A 17,971-nucleotide genomic window follows, 5' to 3' on the forward strand; every position below is an offset into this window, starting at 1 on the left:
AATATATAAAGTAAAACATCGAATATATCAGTATCGAATATATCGAGTATTCAATTACTAGAGCAATTATTTTAAAGCTAAAGAAATAATGCATAACTTATTATGTAAAAGCACTAATAGAAATAAATAGAATACTTCGATGCACTGAGTGCAGGAAATTGAAAAAATCAAATCAAAGGAAGATAAGCAGCGGGGGTTTCCCTAACGCGAGGGTTGAATCCGGCGTTTGCGGATATATAAGACCGTCGAGTGGTCTGTTCAGTGTCATTCGTCGGCGTTTAACAATTCCAACAGTTTCGCCTTCTCAAGCTGCCGCATCGATCAGGTAAATAAATCGTATAAAGAATCTTATTTTCAAAACGTTCCTCTCAAAATGCGCAAACCTTTCTTCTTTTTCACCTCGCGAAAACGCGCATTTTTCCATCGAAAAATTCATTGATTCTTACACGTGTCCAAAAAGATCTATTCAAGCGTCGTTGATCGATTGATCACATTAATCGATCAACGTCATTGTTCGTGCAACATGCGTTAACGTCGGTATCGAATGCTGTCTGCGCAATCCTTGGTCTTGAATCTTTAAGTGCTTCCTGGACGGCGAGAAAGAGAGGAGACGGAGAGGGAGAAAGAGAGAGGAAGACGGTAAACCGAGATACCTTCCATCCATATTTATTATGTTTATGTGTTCACAATGTGGACGCTAAGACGAACGCGGAAGCGCGATTAACAGAGAAAGATTCCGGTTATAAACGACTGTATCTATAAAAAAAAATAGTGACGAGACGCATCTCTTCTCGTGTACGTGGCATAAGAAAAACCTGGCGCAGGATATTCGGCAACGTATGGCTGCAGCACGGTTACATATATCATTTTAATCAGAGAAATAATTATATCCGGTATTTTTTTTTTTTTTTAAATATATTTGTTGTTATGGAAATGTGATTTCATCCGGAGTGATAACGTTCAGTTTCATAATGAATTAATACGATATGAGAACACGAGTGGTTTTAATATAAATTTTTTTATCAACTTTTTATTCATCTTTTATTCATTTTTATTTTTTCTAAAAAAAAAAGAGATACTTTTAACACCCGAGTTATCCCTGAAAGTTCATCGAGTTTAACTGCGGCCATCTCCCTCTCTGTCCTTCCTCTCGAGCGAGTGCTAATTGCAAACCGGAAATGCAAAACGACGGAAAGAACTTTTTCGCGCTGTCTCACTTTTTTCGAAGTAGTTTTTCTTACATGTAATATCGGCTTTGTAATATGGCTAATGTAATTTCGGTTTTAAATTAGAATCATTATACATAATTAGAAAACTCTTCGATTTTTGTGGAAAGTCGGTTAATAAGTTCTTTTTTTCTCGGTATTTGTAAATATAAGCCTTAGTTATATATTGCAATATTTCGAAAGGAACGAATATGAAAACAGATAAATATATTAAATATTAGAAATAAAAATATATGAAATATTAGTCATATAATCTTTTTATTAGGGGAATTATTATATTTGTTTCTACAATAGTAAAAAAAATAGACATCAAACTTATTGTTAGTTAAACACACATGTTAGAGACACAAGAGAAATATCTTAATTTAAACAAGAAATTAGATATTTCTCTCGTGTCTCTAACATGTGTTTAATTAATTGTAAGTTTGATGTCTATTTTAACTATTGTAGAAACAACAAATATAATAACTACGTGATCCAGTAATACGTGATCTAAATTGTTAAATAAATAAATTAAAGATTTATTTAGATTATATATTAATATTCAAACGACATAAGAATAACATGAATAGAATTCAGAATGTAGTTTTAATTTCACATCGTATAGTGTTGCAAAACATCATTTATATATGTTCACTGGCACTTTCTATTCCATCATCTGTTGTGTGTGTGTGTGTGTGTGTGTGCGCGCGCGCGTGTGTATGTGTGTGTGGTGTATGCGTAATATATTAAAATCTTTTAAATTTTTATAAATTTTTATTACCTAACCATTAAATAAATTTTAATTGCAACAATAACATTAACACGTTGCGTAAATTTATATTCAGAAATGTGAATGATGTAAGCAATAATTTTGTATAAATTTTTAAAATAGAACCGTATCGTATAAAAAAATTGATATCTAAATAAATTTTAATAAGAAATCTTTAACTCTTTAGCTGTCGCAAGTAGCAAAAAAATGTATAAAAATGTTAAAATTTAAAACTCATTTTCAAGATATTTTAAAAACGTTAAAATAATTGGTTAAGTCTCTTTTTATTCATTAAAAAAATATTTATTTTAACGTTAATGTAATATAAATATTTATTTAACATTTATTAAATATTTATTTTATTATTATTTCATTAATAAAACATTAATAAAATATTAATAAAATAAATATTAGCCAATAAATATAAATAAATATTAACCAATTATTTCAACGTTTTCAAAATATCTTTAAAAATGAGTTTTAAACATTTTTTTATACATTTTTTTGCTACTTGGGCTGATATGTAACAAAAATCTTTTTGATATTATATAAATATAAATCTGTCATTATATCTCTATGCTGTCTAGATATTTCTTATTTTTATATTAAGTAACATAAAATTTTATTTTCTTTCATTGTAAAAAACTTTATCCTTATTGAACATGTACATTATTGTACATTCATGATTAAAAATTAAGATTAATATATTTACTTTTGTTTCAGCATGAATTTAAATCGAATCATTGTATTATTCGTCGTTGTTTTTACCGTTTGTTGCTTCACGACATCTATGGCTGATACCGAACGAAATATTGGTAAGTTAATCTCTAATAAATCTGTATAAAATTGTACTATTATAAAATTATTAATCAAAAGTCTTAGTCGATCATAATATGCTCCTGTAATCAGCTTTGTGCATACAGGTGTTTGTATTCGGAACTGTGCACAATGCAGGAAGATGTTTGGCTCATTCTTCATCGGCGAAAAATGTGCTGATTTTTGTTTAAAATATAAGGGCAAGCTCATTCCGGACTGCGAAGACGAGTTTTCGATTCGTCCCTTTTTGCAGGTACCCGAGAACGATTATTAATCCACAGAATCGATTAAACTTCTTTCTCATATTTGCATTATAATATTAAACCTCGTAATTGCGCATCACAAAAAATGCAAATCTCAATGAAATAATTTTTGCTATAGATATTATAACTTATTAAAATTTATTATAATCAATAATATAACTGCAAATTTTTATTATTATTTCACGAAAAATATATCTTTTGAAAGATTTAATTTAAAAGTTTGAAGAGATTCTGAGATAAAATCTTTCAACTATATCACATTACAATCTATTTAAAATTGCTGATAAACAAAAGAATTGTATGAGGATATCGATTAAATAATTTTTAATCAATTAATCCTAAATTATTAGTATCGGCAATTGTTATTGTTATATAATTTTATAATAATATTATTTATTTACTAATATATATATATATTTGTCAATATATATATATTATATGTAAACATATTTTTTTTAATTACAGAGAGATATTAAATATTGAAAATATTAACTTAATAACTGCATGTATACGATACTTTATTATCTAAACGAAAAATTTACTAATTTATATATAAAACAGCAAATTTGCTAAACAAATTGTGCGTAATATAAAAAAATATACGGTTTTTATTTAAAAAGAAAAAAATTATTATGAATCTATTGATATTGATATCTTCTCTTTATTCGTCTAAATAAGTTAAAGATATTTCCTGTGTACGGTTAGATTCTTGAAATTTTAATGCATATACTTTAATATTAAAAAAAAATAATTTAATTATTTAGACAAGAAAATTAGTTTCACTTGCTTGAAAAAAATTGCACACAATGCAAAAAATATATGATTGTTATTTTTCGTATCAAATATAAGCCAGAATTAGGCATAATTTCAAAATTTTTATATAGCGGGTCGTCAATAACATTATAGTAATCAGTTGGTAATACCGTGTGCCTTAGTCCAGATTTAAGTTACATATATGTATGCAAGATAAAAATTTGATATATATTAATTGGAATATTAATGATATATCATTTGGCAATGGCAGTATATTAAAAATAAATAAGAAAATATAATTTGAAAAAGTTACTTTCAAACATATATAAAGATAAAAAAATAAGCGTTCCAGGAGATACATATATAGCAATGCATATACATATATAAAGATTTATATGTATTACACTGCTTATAAAATTCAATATAAAATTATAATATATGTATGTGTGTAAAATAACGATTCAAAAATATTATTTTTAATCCTTTCCATTTGTACACTTGCCCAAATAGCAAAAAAAAAATGTATAAAAAATGTTTAAAACCCATTTTCAAAGATATTTTTAAAATGTTAAAATAATTGGTTAAGTCCCTTTTTATTCATTAAAAAACGTTCATTTTAACGTTAATGTAATATAAATATTAATTTAATATTTATTAAATATTTAATATTTCATTAATATAAAATATTAATAAAATATTAAATATTTAATAAATGTTAAATTAATATTTGTTACATTAACGTAAAAATAAACGTTTTTTTAATGAATAAAAAGGGATAAAAAAGGACGTAATTATTTTAACATTTTTTAAATATCTCTGAAAATAAGTTTGAAACATTTTTTATATGTTTTTTGCTACTTGAGTGGCTGCCCTTGGTTTGCTAAATTGCCACTTTCGGAGATTCAAATTATTACGAATACAAAGGAATAATAATAGACAAATGCAAAAAATAGAATGTCGACGTTGTAACTTATTAAACAACGCAAGTATATGTCAACATACCTGGCACAATAATTGCGTATCAGTCGCAGCAAGCAGTCTGCAGTTTGGCGGAAAAATAATGATGAAAAAATACACACACACATACATGTGTGGACCGAATCACCGACACCGAAATCACGATATAATAGCGATCGTACGCGATACTTAACGCTTTAGGCAAATCCGACTTTTATTTATAAGAAATATTCGTAATAGTTTTTCGTGCAGTCTGGCAAGAAAATAACGACGCGAAGTGAACATGAGAAAACATATATGCACCGCCAATCCAGACACATACACGTACGCGGCGGATCGAATTACCGACACCGAAATCACCATATAATAGCGATCGTACGCGATACTTAACGCTTTAGGCGAACATCCGACTCTTTATAAATGATATTCGTAATAGTTTTTCGTGTAGTCTGGCAAGAAATAAACGGCGTGAAGTAAATATGAGAGAACATGCTCCGCCAATCCAGACACACACACACACACACATACATACGTACCGAATCATAGACTGAAGACACGACACAATACGAGCTATTACGAGCGATGCTTTGTGCTTTAGGCAAACGTCCGCGACTTTACGAAAGATATTTGTAACAGTTTATCGTGCACGAGATGCTTTAAACAGTAAAACTTGCGTGAGAAATACGGAGCGGTTCGAACGTGACTTTACCACAGGACCGTTGAGAAACTTCGAGGTTCTCAAGCGAGAGTATCGCACAAGTATCGAAATATCGAAGTATCGAAATATCGAAGTATCGAAAAGCGGCCAATTCAAGAGTAATTATTTAACCTAGAGTTAAAACTCGAAATTCATTTTGATATTAGAATGATGTATTAGAAATATTTGAAATAATTAATTAATTGTACTAACTCATTTAATATATAGCGTCTAATATTTTAATAGTCATATTCTATCGCATATCAAAATATGCGATAGAAAAATGCGAATAGCATAATTTTTATTTAGATATAAGATTGTAAAATTGAATCTCTCTTTAGTCATATAATCGTTTTTGTCAACGAAATTTAGGCTCATTTATTGTAATTTGAAATAAAATCTTTGTAAAATGTCTTTGTTATATGTGCGTAGAATATATCAATAAGAATATTGTCGCAAGAAAAGTTCAATTATAGATTATTTTAAGATTGAATTTATAAATGAGAGAGAAATGACGATATTCTTAAGACACTATGTTAAATTGACAATTGTGATGAACATTGTGCACCTGTGTGTACAAAAATTGATATATGATTATATGAAATTATGCGACAGGAATACTGAATGGAAACAAGGCTTTATATAGTCCACAAATTCTTAATGGACGTATATAAAATAAATATATTTGTCTCAATAAAAAATAAAAATGGTTTTTTTTTTACCATGAATCCATAAACAGTTCTCTCCCAAGCATCCATCATTATTCTAGTGTAGGTGGAGTCACATGATATTCTGGAATTGTTGACAGAGTGTGCTTTGATTCTAGTTGTTGCACCTAATAATCAAATTATATAGATAAGAATTTCTTAATTTTATCTTTTAATGTGGCTTTTAAATTGTGTATTAATATTTAAATTCTTACACGTTGCCTCAATGTTTTTTCATTGATGGCTGCTCGAGTCAATAACTGTTTCACTTTTTCTAAAAGCTCGGATTTATGTATTAATTGTTGCTTCAAGATATGAAAATCTCCATTATCATCGTCCTTTTCAGCCTTTTCTAACATAGCTATTCTCTGTTCAGCTAGTAGTAAGTCTGACTCCAAACTTATCACACGTTTCTGAGATTCCTCATATTGTCTTTGAAGTAAAATGTTTCCATCGGTAGCATTTATCTTTCCCTGTATTTAAAATATAACATATATATATAATTTTTAACATATAATAACATTTATAATGTATATAAAAAAACATAGATATATAATATCGAAGAATAGATTAATTTACTTGATTGGTTAGAATATGATTTTTCTTAGAATTGAATTTCAGTCTTTTATTCTCTGCCTGCAGTTTCTCAATGATTCGCTTCAATGTAAAGATTGTTTTCTCCATTTCAAAGATAGATTTTTTGTTGCTCGTTTCTGGCAATTCTTTATCTGATGATCTAGGAGTAGAATCAGAAGATTTTTCTACTTTTAGTAACTTGATGTATCTGTAAAAATAAAAATAGGATAATATTCATCATTTTTTAAATCAATATTCTCACAATATATGATAATATAATATATAATTAAACATACTTTTCCAAATGTTCGACTTTTTCTCGCAGTCTCGGAGTATCCGAATTCGCCTTTTCTAATTCCAGTCGTAACTCGAAATTTTCACTTTCCAATTTAAGATTCATCTTCTCAAGAATATCTTTAGTCATTTCTAATTTCTCCAATTGACTAATTACACATGTATTACCCTGTAACATAGCATGTAATGTCAATAAAAATATATAATAATATAAATAAAGTATATAATAATGAGAAAATATATATAATAATATATAAGTATATAATAATAAAAGTATATAATAAAATTATATAATAAATATATAATATATAAAATATCAATAAATATTTATTATATAAACTTGAATACTAACCTGAGAAACTGCTTCCAGAGCCGCATTATGCCGTTTTAATTCCGCTATCTCAAGTATCAAATGTTCATTACTTTCTTTCTCTAAACGACCAGTTAATTCCTTAACGCGTTCTCTTAATATTCGACAATCTTTTTCCAATTCTTTTTCTACTGCGTTAAGCTGGATAGTTGAAACAGGTCTTGTCGATAAATTGCCGGATACGATATCGCTTTCAAGTTTAAGCTTGCTTCTCAAATACCATTTTTCTCTTTCCATACACGAAACGACAGATCGAAGTTTCTCGTAATTTGTAAGCAATTTTTCATATTCATTAGTCTTCTCTTTAAGTTTTTCTTTTAACTTTTCTGCAGTTTGCTGCCACTTTTTTTGTTTCTCCCACAATAAAAGTTCCTCCGCAGTCTATTCAAAGGAAAATGTATACATTAAGTATAGTATATATTAGTAAAATAATGTTTTGTTATAGTTTATTCTTTTTACCTTAACTTTTTTAATTTCTTGCGCCAGATATTCTCGATCTAATTGAGTCTTTGCTTTATGCAACTCTTCTTCTAGAGATGTTACTTTGCGCTCGAGTTGCGCTTCACGTTGCGATATTTTTTTCTCCTGAGTTTTTGTCGCCATATATCTGAAATAGATCAAGTATCTTATATCAATAATTCATATTTTTTTCAATTAATTAAAATCAATTTAAAAAGAAATAAAAATTAATTTTGATACTTATAAATTAGCAAATTTACCTGCGACTGAGTTGTTGTTTTAAATCAGTTATTTCATACTTGTACGTTTTTTCCTTTTCCATTAAAGACTGAAGCTGTCGACGTAAAACATCTACTTGATTTTGTTGTTGCATTTGATCGCGATGACTCTGATGTGGCGTTTCGTTTGCTTTTGTATCTCGTACTGTCATTTGCTGAGTTCGATTTACAGACTCTATCAATTCAACTTCATTCTGTATAACAAAAGTATATTTTTTAAGAAATTGAACAATTATATACAATATTATTCAATAACAAATCTAACAAAATTATGATACCTGTAATTGTTGACACGCAAGAGTCAGTTCATATATTTTATCATCTTTTTCTTGTAGCTCCTTCATCAGGGAAATATTTCCTTTTGTAAGTAACATACGATTTTCAGACAACTGTTGTCTAAGTATGTCTGCTTCAGATTGCCACTTATTTGATTCGCTACGATAACTTTCCAATTCAGTTTTATGTTGTTGCTCCAATCTATAAGAATATAAATTATTTATGATATATTTCTCTTATACAATCATTTTTTTCTTTTTAATTTTACAAAATGTTTATTTTGTAAAATTAATTTATTATTTATTTTCAATATTGGGAAGTTGATTAAATATTAAATATTAAAATGACTGAATAACATTTAAATCGTGAAACAAACCTTTCTCTCATACGATCCATATGCTTCAATCTTTCTTCCGCTAATCGATGCCAACGTTCACTCAGTTCCTTGCTGATATTTAATTCTGCTTCAAAGGTAGACACCTTCTCACGTAGTCTTGCAATTTCTTCTTCTTGCGCGGCACTGTTTCTCGGTACTTTCGCTGCGGTTTCATCGGACGTTTTCTCAAAAATATTTTTCACACTTATAACTGGTTCTTCATTTTTTCTGCTCTTACTTTGCATAGCCAAAATATGATCGTGTAAACCTTTAATCTCTTCTTGAAAACGACTTGCTGCCCGACTATGTTCGTCCTTGTCCTCCTTCCATAAATTTTGATATCTCAAAATAGTCTCCTCCTTTTGATTAATTAATTTCTGTAAACTGTTTATTGTCGATTTCAGAACCAATTTGTCAGTACAATCGATACTCGTGGTATGCGGTTGGCTTATTAATTCATCGAGTACATTTTGTTTTTGAACAAGATGCGAATCCTTTTCCTCGATCGCTTTGTTCAGAGTATCCATTCTTGTTCGATACTGTAAATCTTTCTCCTCGATCGCTTTGTTCAGAGTGTCTACTGTTGCTTGATATTGCGAATCTTTTTCCATTATCGTTTTATTCAAAGCTTCTACTTTTGCTTTATACTCCGTTAATTGTGATTCACATTTTACGAGCATCACGGAGCGTTCCGATGCGAGTTTTAGCGCTTGATCTAACTGCTCGTTAAGGATCACCGAACTACCACTCTCATCTGTATTATTTCCCACTTCTCGGAATGTCTTTTTTGTAGTTTCACTTGAGTCAACAGATTTTTGAATATCTTTAACCACTATGTTTTCTCCAGTTGTATCTTGTACTTTTTGATCCAAGCAGCAAGTATAGGAATCTGTTTGAACACTGATCACTTGAGTTTCCGTTGCAGTTTGAATAGACTTTGTCTCAACATTCGGTATGTTAATTTGAGGCTGATTATCTTGTTTTGGATACCAAGCTCTCTGAATATTTATCATGTCCTGTTCCATACTTGTTATTACTGATTCATATTCGTTGAATTTACTATTGGCAATTTGCAGTTCATGCTCTAAATGAGCTATTCTTCGTTTGTATTTGAAATCCTAATTAAAAGAATATAAAAATATAATAAACACTTTTTATAATACAAATTCAACTTGAAAATGCAACGTTAAAGGTATTAAAGTCTATTTTATTATAACTTTTTAAATAAAATATTAAATTTATTAATAATTTAAATAATAATATTAATAAAACCTATAGAATTAAAAATAAAAATTTTGTGCACGTTACGCTAGCTTAATATTACTTTGCCAAATTTCATTATAATAAATTTGTATACTTATTGTTAGTTATCATATAAAGACTTACACTTAGAGTCTGTTGTGAAGATTCGGCAAAACGTTCCATTATAGTTTGGACGCTGCCAGCGCCGATTTGTTGCTCTAATATATCTTTCAAACGTTCAATAATTTCAAGACGAGCAGATAAAAGTTGCTTTTCGTATTTAATATCTTCATGACATTTTTTAGTTTTTTCCATTTTTGTATCAATATTTTGACGATCTATTTTCAATTTTGTAGCAAGTGTAATTACTTTTTCTAAAGTACTTATAGAGGTTGATCCCACATACTGACATTGTAAAAAATATATAATATCTGTATAATACCTGTAACACACATAAACACACAACAATGTATTATAATAGTTTCTATATGCAAAATAATATCTAAATGCAATTTTTAATCATACTTGCAACGATTGTCACATTGTTTCCGATAATCTTCTACATAACTGCGCATCTCTTTAGATTTTCTTCTTGAGTTATCAAGTTCTTGTTGCATGCAAGATAACTCGTTTTGCAATCGCGTTTTCTGCGTAGTTAGTTCCATTTCTGATATTTTCTTACTCGTAAGTTCGAAATCAAGTCTCGAAATAGTGGCCTTGTCTTCACTTACGGCCTGCAAATCTAATATTTGATGCCTAAGACTATCCAACTCTAGTGTTTGTAATGAATTCAATGAATATTGTAAACGAGCTTCATCTTCAGAAATTTGTAGCTTTTTTTTCAAACTTTCGCTCTCTATAATAAGCTGCATTTTTTCATTCTGTAATTCCTGTATACGATTGTCATCCACTTGTGTAGCTTCTTGCAATACTATTTCCTTAGACAATTTTTGATGTATCTGAATCAATTTCTCTTGATTTTCAGAATTGACAATGGAGAGTTGTTTAACATTATCTTCGCACTTTGCTAATTGTGTTTGTGATATTTCATATAATCTAGCCATCTGATCAGCTCGTTGTCTTTCAATTAATTCCTTAGCTTCTACTTCTTTTAATTTTTGTTGCAAATTGTCATCATTCTTGCAATTATCCATTTTTCGTAAATCTTCCACGAGTTGATATTTCTCTTGTCTTATTACTTCTATTTCAGCTTTCAAAGATGATATTTCGCTGGAATCACGAAATATCATTACATTTTCTAACAAAGCATGATGACGTATATTCAGTTCCTCATATTTCTCTTTCAATTCGTTATGCACAGTTATGCTTACAGAATTGCATAAATTACTCTGTAAGAGCGAAATTTCTGACAATAACGTTTTATTGTATTTATTTGCATCGATAAGGGCTCTATTAAAATCATTCTCTTTTTTAATTATATCTTTTTGATATTCATATAATCTGTTAGTTTCCTTATTAAGTAATTTATTAAGACTTGCATTTTTTCTGTTCATAATTATTATTTCATAAGCAGCATCCGTATATTCTCTCGTTTTTACTGCAAATTCTTTCCGAATTTCATCGTCTCCATCTTCTATAATTTGCCAATTTTTCTTATAAACTTCTAATTGCTTTTTTAACCCATCTGTCTCATCTTTCAATTCATTACTCTCTTGAATCAACAAATCTTTCTGCTTTTCCCATTCCTCTGCCTCATTTTTATATGCCGTTTGCAAAGCTTTCATTTCTGCAAGACATGTCATTATTGCTTCATCTTCGCTATGTCTTTCGTACAACTTTTCAAAATCAATATTTTTAATTGCTGCTAAATCTTGTAATATATTATCCTTCTTTAGCAATTCTTTTCTGTAAATTAAGCATTAAAGTATGATTTATTAATTATAATAGATAATATGAAATAATTAATTGCTAAATTATATGCATGTTGCGTATTCATATATTATTTAACAAATTTTTAAAGTAAAATACCTCAGTAATCTAAGTTGCGTTCTTAATTCAGTATTACTGCCTTGTACAACATTAAGATGTTCCTGTAATCTCATAGCTGGATGGTACCAACCAGCTAAATGTCTAACATCCAAAGCTTCTAATAATCGTTCCAATGTACTAGATTGTATTTCCACTTCGCTCTTACCTAAGATATGCAAAAAAAATATTATTTGCTCATTTTTAAAGAAATTATTAATATAATAAAATTACAAAAGAATATATAGGTTCATTTGCTCAAAACAAATAGAGAATGTGAGAAATTAAGCAAATTTAGTGGAGAATTTTATTAATATTTTATATATTAGATAGAAAGGAAAAAAGAAATATAAAAGAAAATCTAAGGTGTCATAGAAATGGAAATGTGTGCAATACCAAAGTACCATTAAAGTTAGCGAAAACCATTCACCATCTTGATTGCGTATACTGTCCATAATCTCATGCATGCCTTTTCTAAGTGCCTCATTTTCTTCTATAATTATTTGAATATTTTGATTAACTTCGAAGGTATCAGTTTTAGAAGATACTTGCATATTTTCTGATTCCATCAATTTAGTTGAATGTAAAAACTGATTACTAGAATCATCTAAATTATCTGAAATGTCTAGTATCTTTTCAGACTTGCTCAATTTATATTTCAACATTCTTATCTACAAAAAATAAAATAAATATTTAATAAATTTATAATATTCTTTTGATATTAACAGATATAAAATATTGCAATTCATATAGTTTAAATAAAAAAGATGTGTGTGTGTGTGTGTGTGTGTGTGTGTGTGTGTGTGTGTGTGTGTGTGTGTGTATGTGTACATTATATGTGCGCATATATATTTTATAAATTAACTTTTCTATAAATTATCTTACATCTGATTTTAATTCTAAATTTTCTTCTATGAGGTTTTTATTTTGTCGAATAAGTTGTTCCATTTTTCTTGATTCTTCTTTACGTTTTGCTATAACACTTTTAATCGATATTGATTCATCTTCTGGAATCCCTAATTTTTCTCTGTTATAAAAAAGTAATGTTATATTTATTTTCTCATTTAACACACGCTATGAATAAACAATTTCTAAAATTTTACCTAAGAGTTAAGATCTCCATTTCTTGATATGAATTTAACATCTCCAATTTATTAACCACATTGGCTAAATGTTCGATATGTTCGTTCTTATGATTTATTTTGATATTTAATTCATTAATTTCGTTCAATGCTTTAGCTAATGTTTGATTTCCATCTTCATAATTTTTTAAGGTAGATAATACCTCGCACAACTATGTAAAAAATATTTTAAAAAACAGTTATTATTTTTAGTATATATAATTCAATAAATACAACATATTCTAGAATTATTGCCACTCTTTTCATTTGGAGATTCATTAATACATAATTAATTTGTAATTGAGTTTCCTTTAACAAAAAGACAAAAATATTAATGCTTTAAAATTACGAAAAATTGATAATTAAAAACATTTTTATTCATAAAATTTTCTGAATGTAACCATATTTATTTATTAAGTATAAAATATTCTATATCAAAAGACAAAAGTTGTAAAAACGAAATATTTAATAAAATTTTCATACTTTTACTTTAAAAAAAAATTAACTCTGTAAATCTGATAAGACTTGTAATTAAAATTAGTGGCAATATAATTCTGTAGTAATCTATATAGAGTTCTTTATAAACTATAGATATAAAAATATGAATGTCTAACTTTACTACTCTGTGATTTGGCATCATCCTGTGCTTGGGATAATGCATTTTCCAAATTAGATATCTTTTCATTTGCAATTTGTATTTTTTTCAGTAAACTTTTTTGCTCTTTCCGTTTGACATTTTTTACCGACCTATGAAATACATCAACTTGAAAACAATAACTAAAAATTATGTAAATTATGTAAAATTACAAATATACATATATAGAAAATATTACTTACTCCTGAACTTCTTGCGCTTTTAATTTTTCTATAAGTGCAGCACTCTCATTTATTTCAACAATTGCATCAGAGAGTTTAGTTTGCAATTCAACTATAATCGTATCTCGACGAGTTATTTCATCATTTAAACGAATAATCTGTGATTTGTTTTCTTCTTGGACTGATGTGACAGAATGCATTAAAGACTGTGATACATTTTTTTTCAAACGTGCAATTTCCATATCCTTTTCATCCAATATGCCCTGATAATATAAATAATGCAAATTTATATGTATAAATACACTTTTATTTTCTAATGTAAATATTATATTAAATTTATATAAAATACCTTCCATTCAGATATTCTAGTGTCAATAGCCACTCCGAATTCATCTAACATTTTGTCTCTATCTATTTGTTGTGCTGTTATCTCTTCGATTTGAATAACCAAAGCTTCATTTTCTTGTTCTAATTTCTGAATCTTATCTGTAATAGCATGTTTATTTATATAAAAAGCATACTATATATATATATATATATATATATATATATATATTATATACAAAATCTATATTATTTGGATAAACACCTTTATATTCCGTGACTTTTATTTGAGTTGAATTAAGTTCTTGTGTCATCTCATTCATTTTCTCTGTTGCATCCTCCATTTCATCTTTCAGTGTTGTTAATTGTCTTTTGAGAATTTCATTCTCCTTATCCAAACCCTAGAAAATCAGAAGTAGTATTAAGAAAACTTTAGTTTATTATATAATAAGAAAAGTTTAGTTTTTTGTTATTGTTACCTCTAACTCAATCATAAGTGTTTTAACTTTTTCATTTGTATCTGTATATCTGGCTTGTTTATCTGAATAAGTAGCATATTCTCTTGTATCCTTTACACAAAATAAAATTATTGATTGTAATTTAAAGTACAATATTTTATTTATGTTGCAAATAATGAAAAACAAACTTACTTTAGTAAAATCATCACTTTCTTGTTTTAATGCAGATACACCATGATCTGTGAAGAAAATTGTAATATAAATATAAATAGAATAAAAACTGTACAAATGATCATATAAACACTCAAATTTAGACAAGCTACCTTTGATCTTTCGTTTGGCTGCCTCTGGACGTAATGAAGCTATCGTTTCTTTCAATTCACCACATTCAAGAAGTAAGGCCTCGACCTAGTATCAATAAATTTCTCTTATATGCAATATATAAATTTATAAAGCGAGGGAAAAAAAGCTTATATATATATTTTTTTATATATATTTTTCTTCTTTCAATATTAATAAGAAGAAATATAAAAATATTAAATATATAATAGCGAATAATTTCTTTACTTGATTGTCTTTGTAAGTCAACATTTCTTGCGATAATCTCACGAGCGTTCGCAGATTATACACGTCAATAATCTCGTTTACATCGCATCGGACTATTGTCGGGAAGAGATCCTCAATTTCTTCGTCGGTTAAAGACGAAGCATTTACAGATAATATTCGGTCCCAGTCGGTGCGAACCATTTTTCGGTATAATAATTAATAATTATCCCAGATGCTCTTTTTGAGACAATAGTTTACAAACATAACGGACGAATATATAAAATTCATATAGTCTTAAACTAATATTTCATGTAGAGTTGCCGTCAACGCAAATATTTACGAACGAATGCAAGCGAAACAACAAGCCAATGAGAGATGCAGAAGCGACATCGTCGACCAATCAAAATCGATCGAAGCTGCTCGATTCTCCAAGTGGCAGAAATTTGATTGGTTGACGACGCCGACTTCTGAAGATTAATTAGCGCGCTATCTTCATACAAATAACCTTGAATTTTTCATCCCTTTCTTCGGCATCTTTTATCTGTTTATGGCTTGATGGATGGATCATTTTGTCATCCTGTTGCCAGTAATTTATAAGAAGAAGAAGAAGATCTTCCCAGTTTCGGTGCTGCCGGACAGCTGATTGTATCATAGCGTGATATATTTCAAAGATCCACAATATCCAAGAGATATTCATGAAATAAAAGGAAAAAGTGTGTGTATATACGTGTGTGAATTAATTTGAAAGTTAGTTGACATTTTATCTAAATACAATATTCTTCCTCTAATCGCGATGCTGTATACTGAATAGTATTAACATAAATTAGCTTTTCGTGGACCGAATAAATGTTATCTCTTATTTCAGATTCTTTCTCTTGGATTATTTCGCGGCCTGTAGGATGAAAACGGTTACTGGTGACGAAACAACTACCGCTTCTGAGGTTAGTATATTTATTTCCTTTCTCATACACGAGAATCTTTTAAGAAATGCGATGTGCTGAAATAAAGTTAAAATTATCTCTATCCGTTTAACCGACAAGAGAACAATTATTTTATATATATGTATTTATTTATATTTTCTCTTTCAAGTATACCTTGATAAAGGTAAATATGATTGGAAAGTCATTTCTTGTTCAGTCTTATGAGATAGTTTTTATGAATATTTATGAGATGTGATATCTCAGAAAGAGAGAAAGAATTCAAAATTTATATTACATATATAACCTTGAAAATAAGAAAGATTAAAATTTGTTAGACTAGAGTTTATATATCAAAATTGAATTCTGTTTTATTATTATTAGTTAATTATCAATGTCTATTTAACAATTTATAATTTATTAATATAGAAAATTATTTTTTATATCACAATCTCAAGACTACATTACTTACACTACTATTGCTTACACATAAAAGAAAACTTTTATAATTTATTATAAATCTATTAGAAAGTTTTATATATATATATATATATATATATATATATATATATGTTGGGAGAAAATAAAAAAATTGAAAATGATAATAAAATCATATTTAAAAAATAAAAAAAGTTAAAATAGTATTAATATATATGTAATATCTCTATAAATAAAATAAATTAGTAATTTTTTCTTTTATTGGAACAGGATAAGATTAGAAAATCTTTACATGAATTGCAGCCATCAGCCAATGACAAAGAAACATTAGTTGGTGCTGATAGGATGATCAAATCTACTCAACAATTGAAAAAAACAATTGAAAAAAAATCAAAAAGGTAAATTATTTTCAAAAAGTTTATTATGAAAATATTATAAAAGACCATATAAACCCCTATATTATATATTTTAGGAATGTATCTCAAATAACAAAAGATGGTCCTAAACATAAAAATGTGAAAAGCAAAGACAAAGCTGTCCAAACTGTACGAGAGGAAAAAGTACAGATTGAAGCTGAAGATTTAACATCCACAGGTACATTTTAGAAGTAGCATTTTTAAATTCTTTGTACTTTTTAAAAGCATATTTAAAAAAATTAAATTTCTTCTAAAATATTCTTTTCATCAGATGTAGCTGGTCCGAGCGAAAACTATTGGCAAGTCTTAGCTGAAAGGCGACGAATAGCACTTAAAGATGCTTTAGAAAAAAATGAGGAACTTGTACAATGTGTTGAAAAGTTAGAAGAAGAAAATCGTATCTATAAAGACATGTTAAGTGAGACAAGGGCACTTGTTGAGGTGCTGCAGGTAATTATCATCTTTATATTGAAAATGGATATTGCATTTTGCATTAATATAATTACTATTTTAAAATTGTATTTTAACGTAGGAAATGGTTGGAGATGACAGAAGTGGCATAAATAATTCATTAGAAGATAGTACCCTTTAACATAGATATATAATTTTTTAATAAGAAAATCAAAAAAAGGACAGTGTAAAAAATTGATAAATTTCCATGTAAAATTTTTGCAAATATATGTTTTCATAAAATTTCGTTTTTTATTTTAAGAGGTTGTTGCATTTGTGAATATGTACCTCCCTTTATAGGACATATATATATATATATATATGTAAAACAGTTTTAAATATATAGTATCATTTAATAATAAAAATGTTAAAATTTTTTACATTGTTCTTTTCTCATGACTTTATTGCTAGTGAAATTAATATCACCTCTAGCATGTTTATTGCATTATAGTATAAAA

General features: G+C 27.9%; 3 protein-coding genes across 6 annotated transcripts; 2 read left to right on the forward strand and 1 right to left on the reverse strand.

Moving 5' to 3' along the window:
* The first annotated feature begins 275 nt into the window (after positions 1–275).
* Eh (Eclosion hormone) lies at positions 276–3,194 on the forward strand. The gene is made up of 3 exons (XM_083037861.1): positions 276–325; positions 2,701–2,792; positions 2,901–3,194. Exons 2-3 carry the CDS (start codon positions 2,702–2,704, stop codon positions 3,065–3,067), a joined length of 258 nt encoding a protein of 85 aa, XP_082893987.1. The 5' UTR covers positions 276–325; position 2,701; the 3' UTR covers positions 3,068–3,194.
* Positions 3,195–5,812: 2,618 nt separating this feature from the next.
* On the reverse strand, positions 5,813–15,570 carry Cep290 (Centrosomal protein 290kDa). Of its 2 annotated transcripts, XM_083037855.1 has the most exons (24): positions 15,314–15,570; positions 15,070–15,154; positions 14,939–14,985; positions 14,768–14,857; positions 14,554–14,689; positions 14,314–14,450; positions 13,986–14,227; positions 13,763–13,895; positions 13,131–13,321; positions 12,913–13,054; positions 12,458–12,698; positions 12,031–12,196; positions 10,567–11,907; positions 10,186–10,483; positions 8,800–9,917; positions 8,426–8,624; positions 8,130–8,341; positions 7,870–8,017; positions 7,393–7,791; positions 7,043–7,209; positions 6,750–6,954; positions 6,386–6,643; positions 6,186–6,298; positions 5,813–6,031 (listed from the first exon to the last, which is right to left on the reverse strand). In XM_083037855.1, exons 1-23 carry the CDS (start codon positions 15,491–15,493, stop codon positions 6,224–6,226), a joined length of 6,210 nt encoding a protein of 2,069 aa, XP_082893981.1. In that variant the 5' UTR covers positions 15,494–15,570; the 3' UTR covers positions 5,813–6,031; positions 6,186–6,223. The 2 variants fall into 2 exon arrangements, with proteins under 2 accessions (XP_082893981.1, XP_082893980.1); XM_083037854.1 differs by lacking the exon at positions 5,813–6,031 and having other exon boundaries at positions 6,131–6,298.
* Positions 15,571–15,829: 259 nt separating this feature from the next.
* LOC145935973 (uncharacterized) lies at positions 15,830–17,829 on the forward strand. Of its 3 annotated transcripts, none has more exons than XM_083037818.1 (6): positions 15,830–16,039; positions 16,158–16,233; positions 16,951–17,045; positions 17,120–17,241; positions 17,335–17,513; positions 17,596–17,829. In XM_083037818.1, the coding sequence occupies exons 2-6, from the start codon at positions 16,192–16,194 to the stop codon at positions 17,653–17,655; spliced, it is 498 nt and encodes a 165-aa protein (XP_082893944.1). In that variant the 5' UTR covers positions 15,830–16,039; positions 16,158–16,191; the 3' UTR covers positions 17,656–17,829. The 3 variants fall into 3 exon arrangements, with proteins under 3 accessions (XP_082893944.1, XP_082893942.1, XP_082893943.1); XM_083037816.1 differs by having other exon boundaries at positions 16,918–17,045; positions 17,596–17,828; XM_083037817.1 differs by having other exon boundaries at positions 15,830–16,005; positions 16,918–17,045; positions 17,596–17,828.
* Positions 17,830–17,971: the final 142 nt, after the last annotated feature.

Source organism: Prenolepis imparis, unplaced genomic scaffold (assembly GCF_030444845.1).
Source record: "Prenolepis imparis isolate NDT839.2.m4 unplaced genomic scaffold, iyPreImpa1.0 SCAF_5, whole genome shotgun sequence".
Taxonomy (NCBI): Eukaryota; Metazoa; Arthropoda; class Insecta; order Hymenoptera; family Formicidae; genus Prenolepis; species Prenolepis imparis.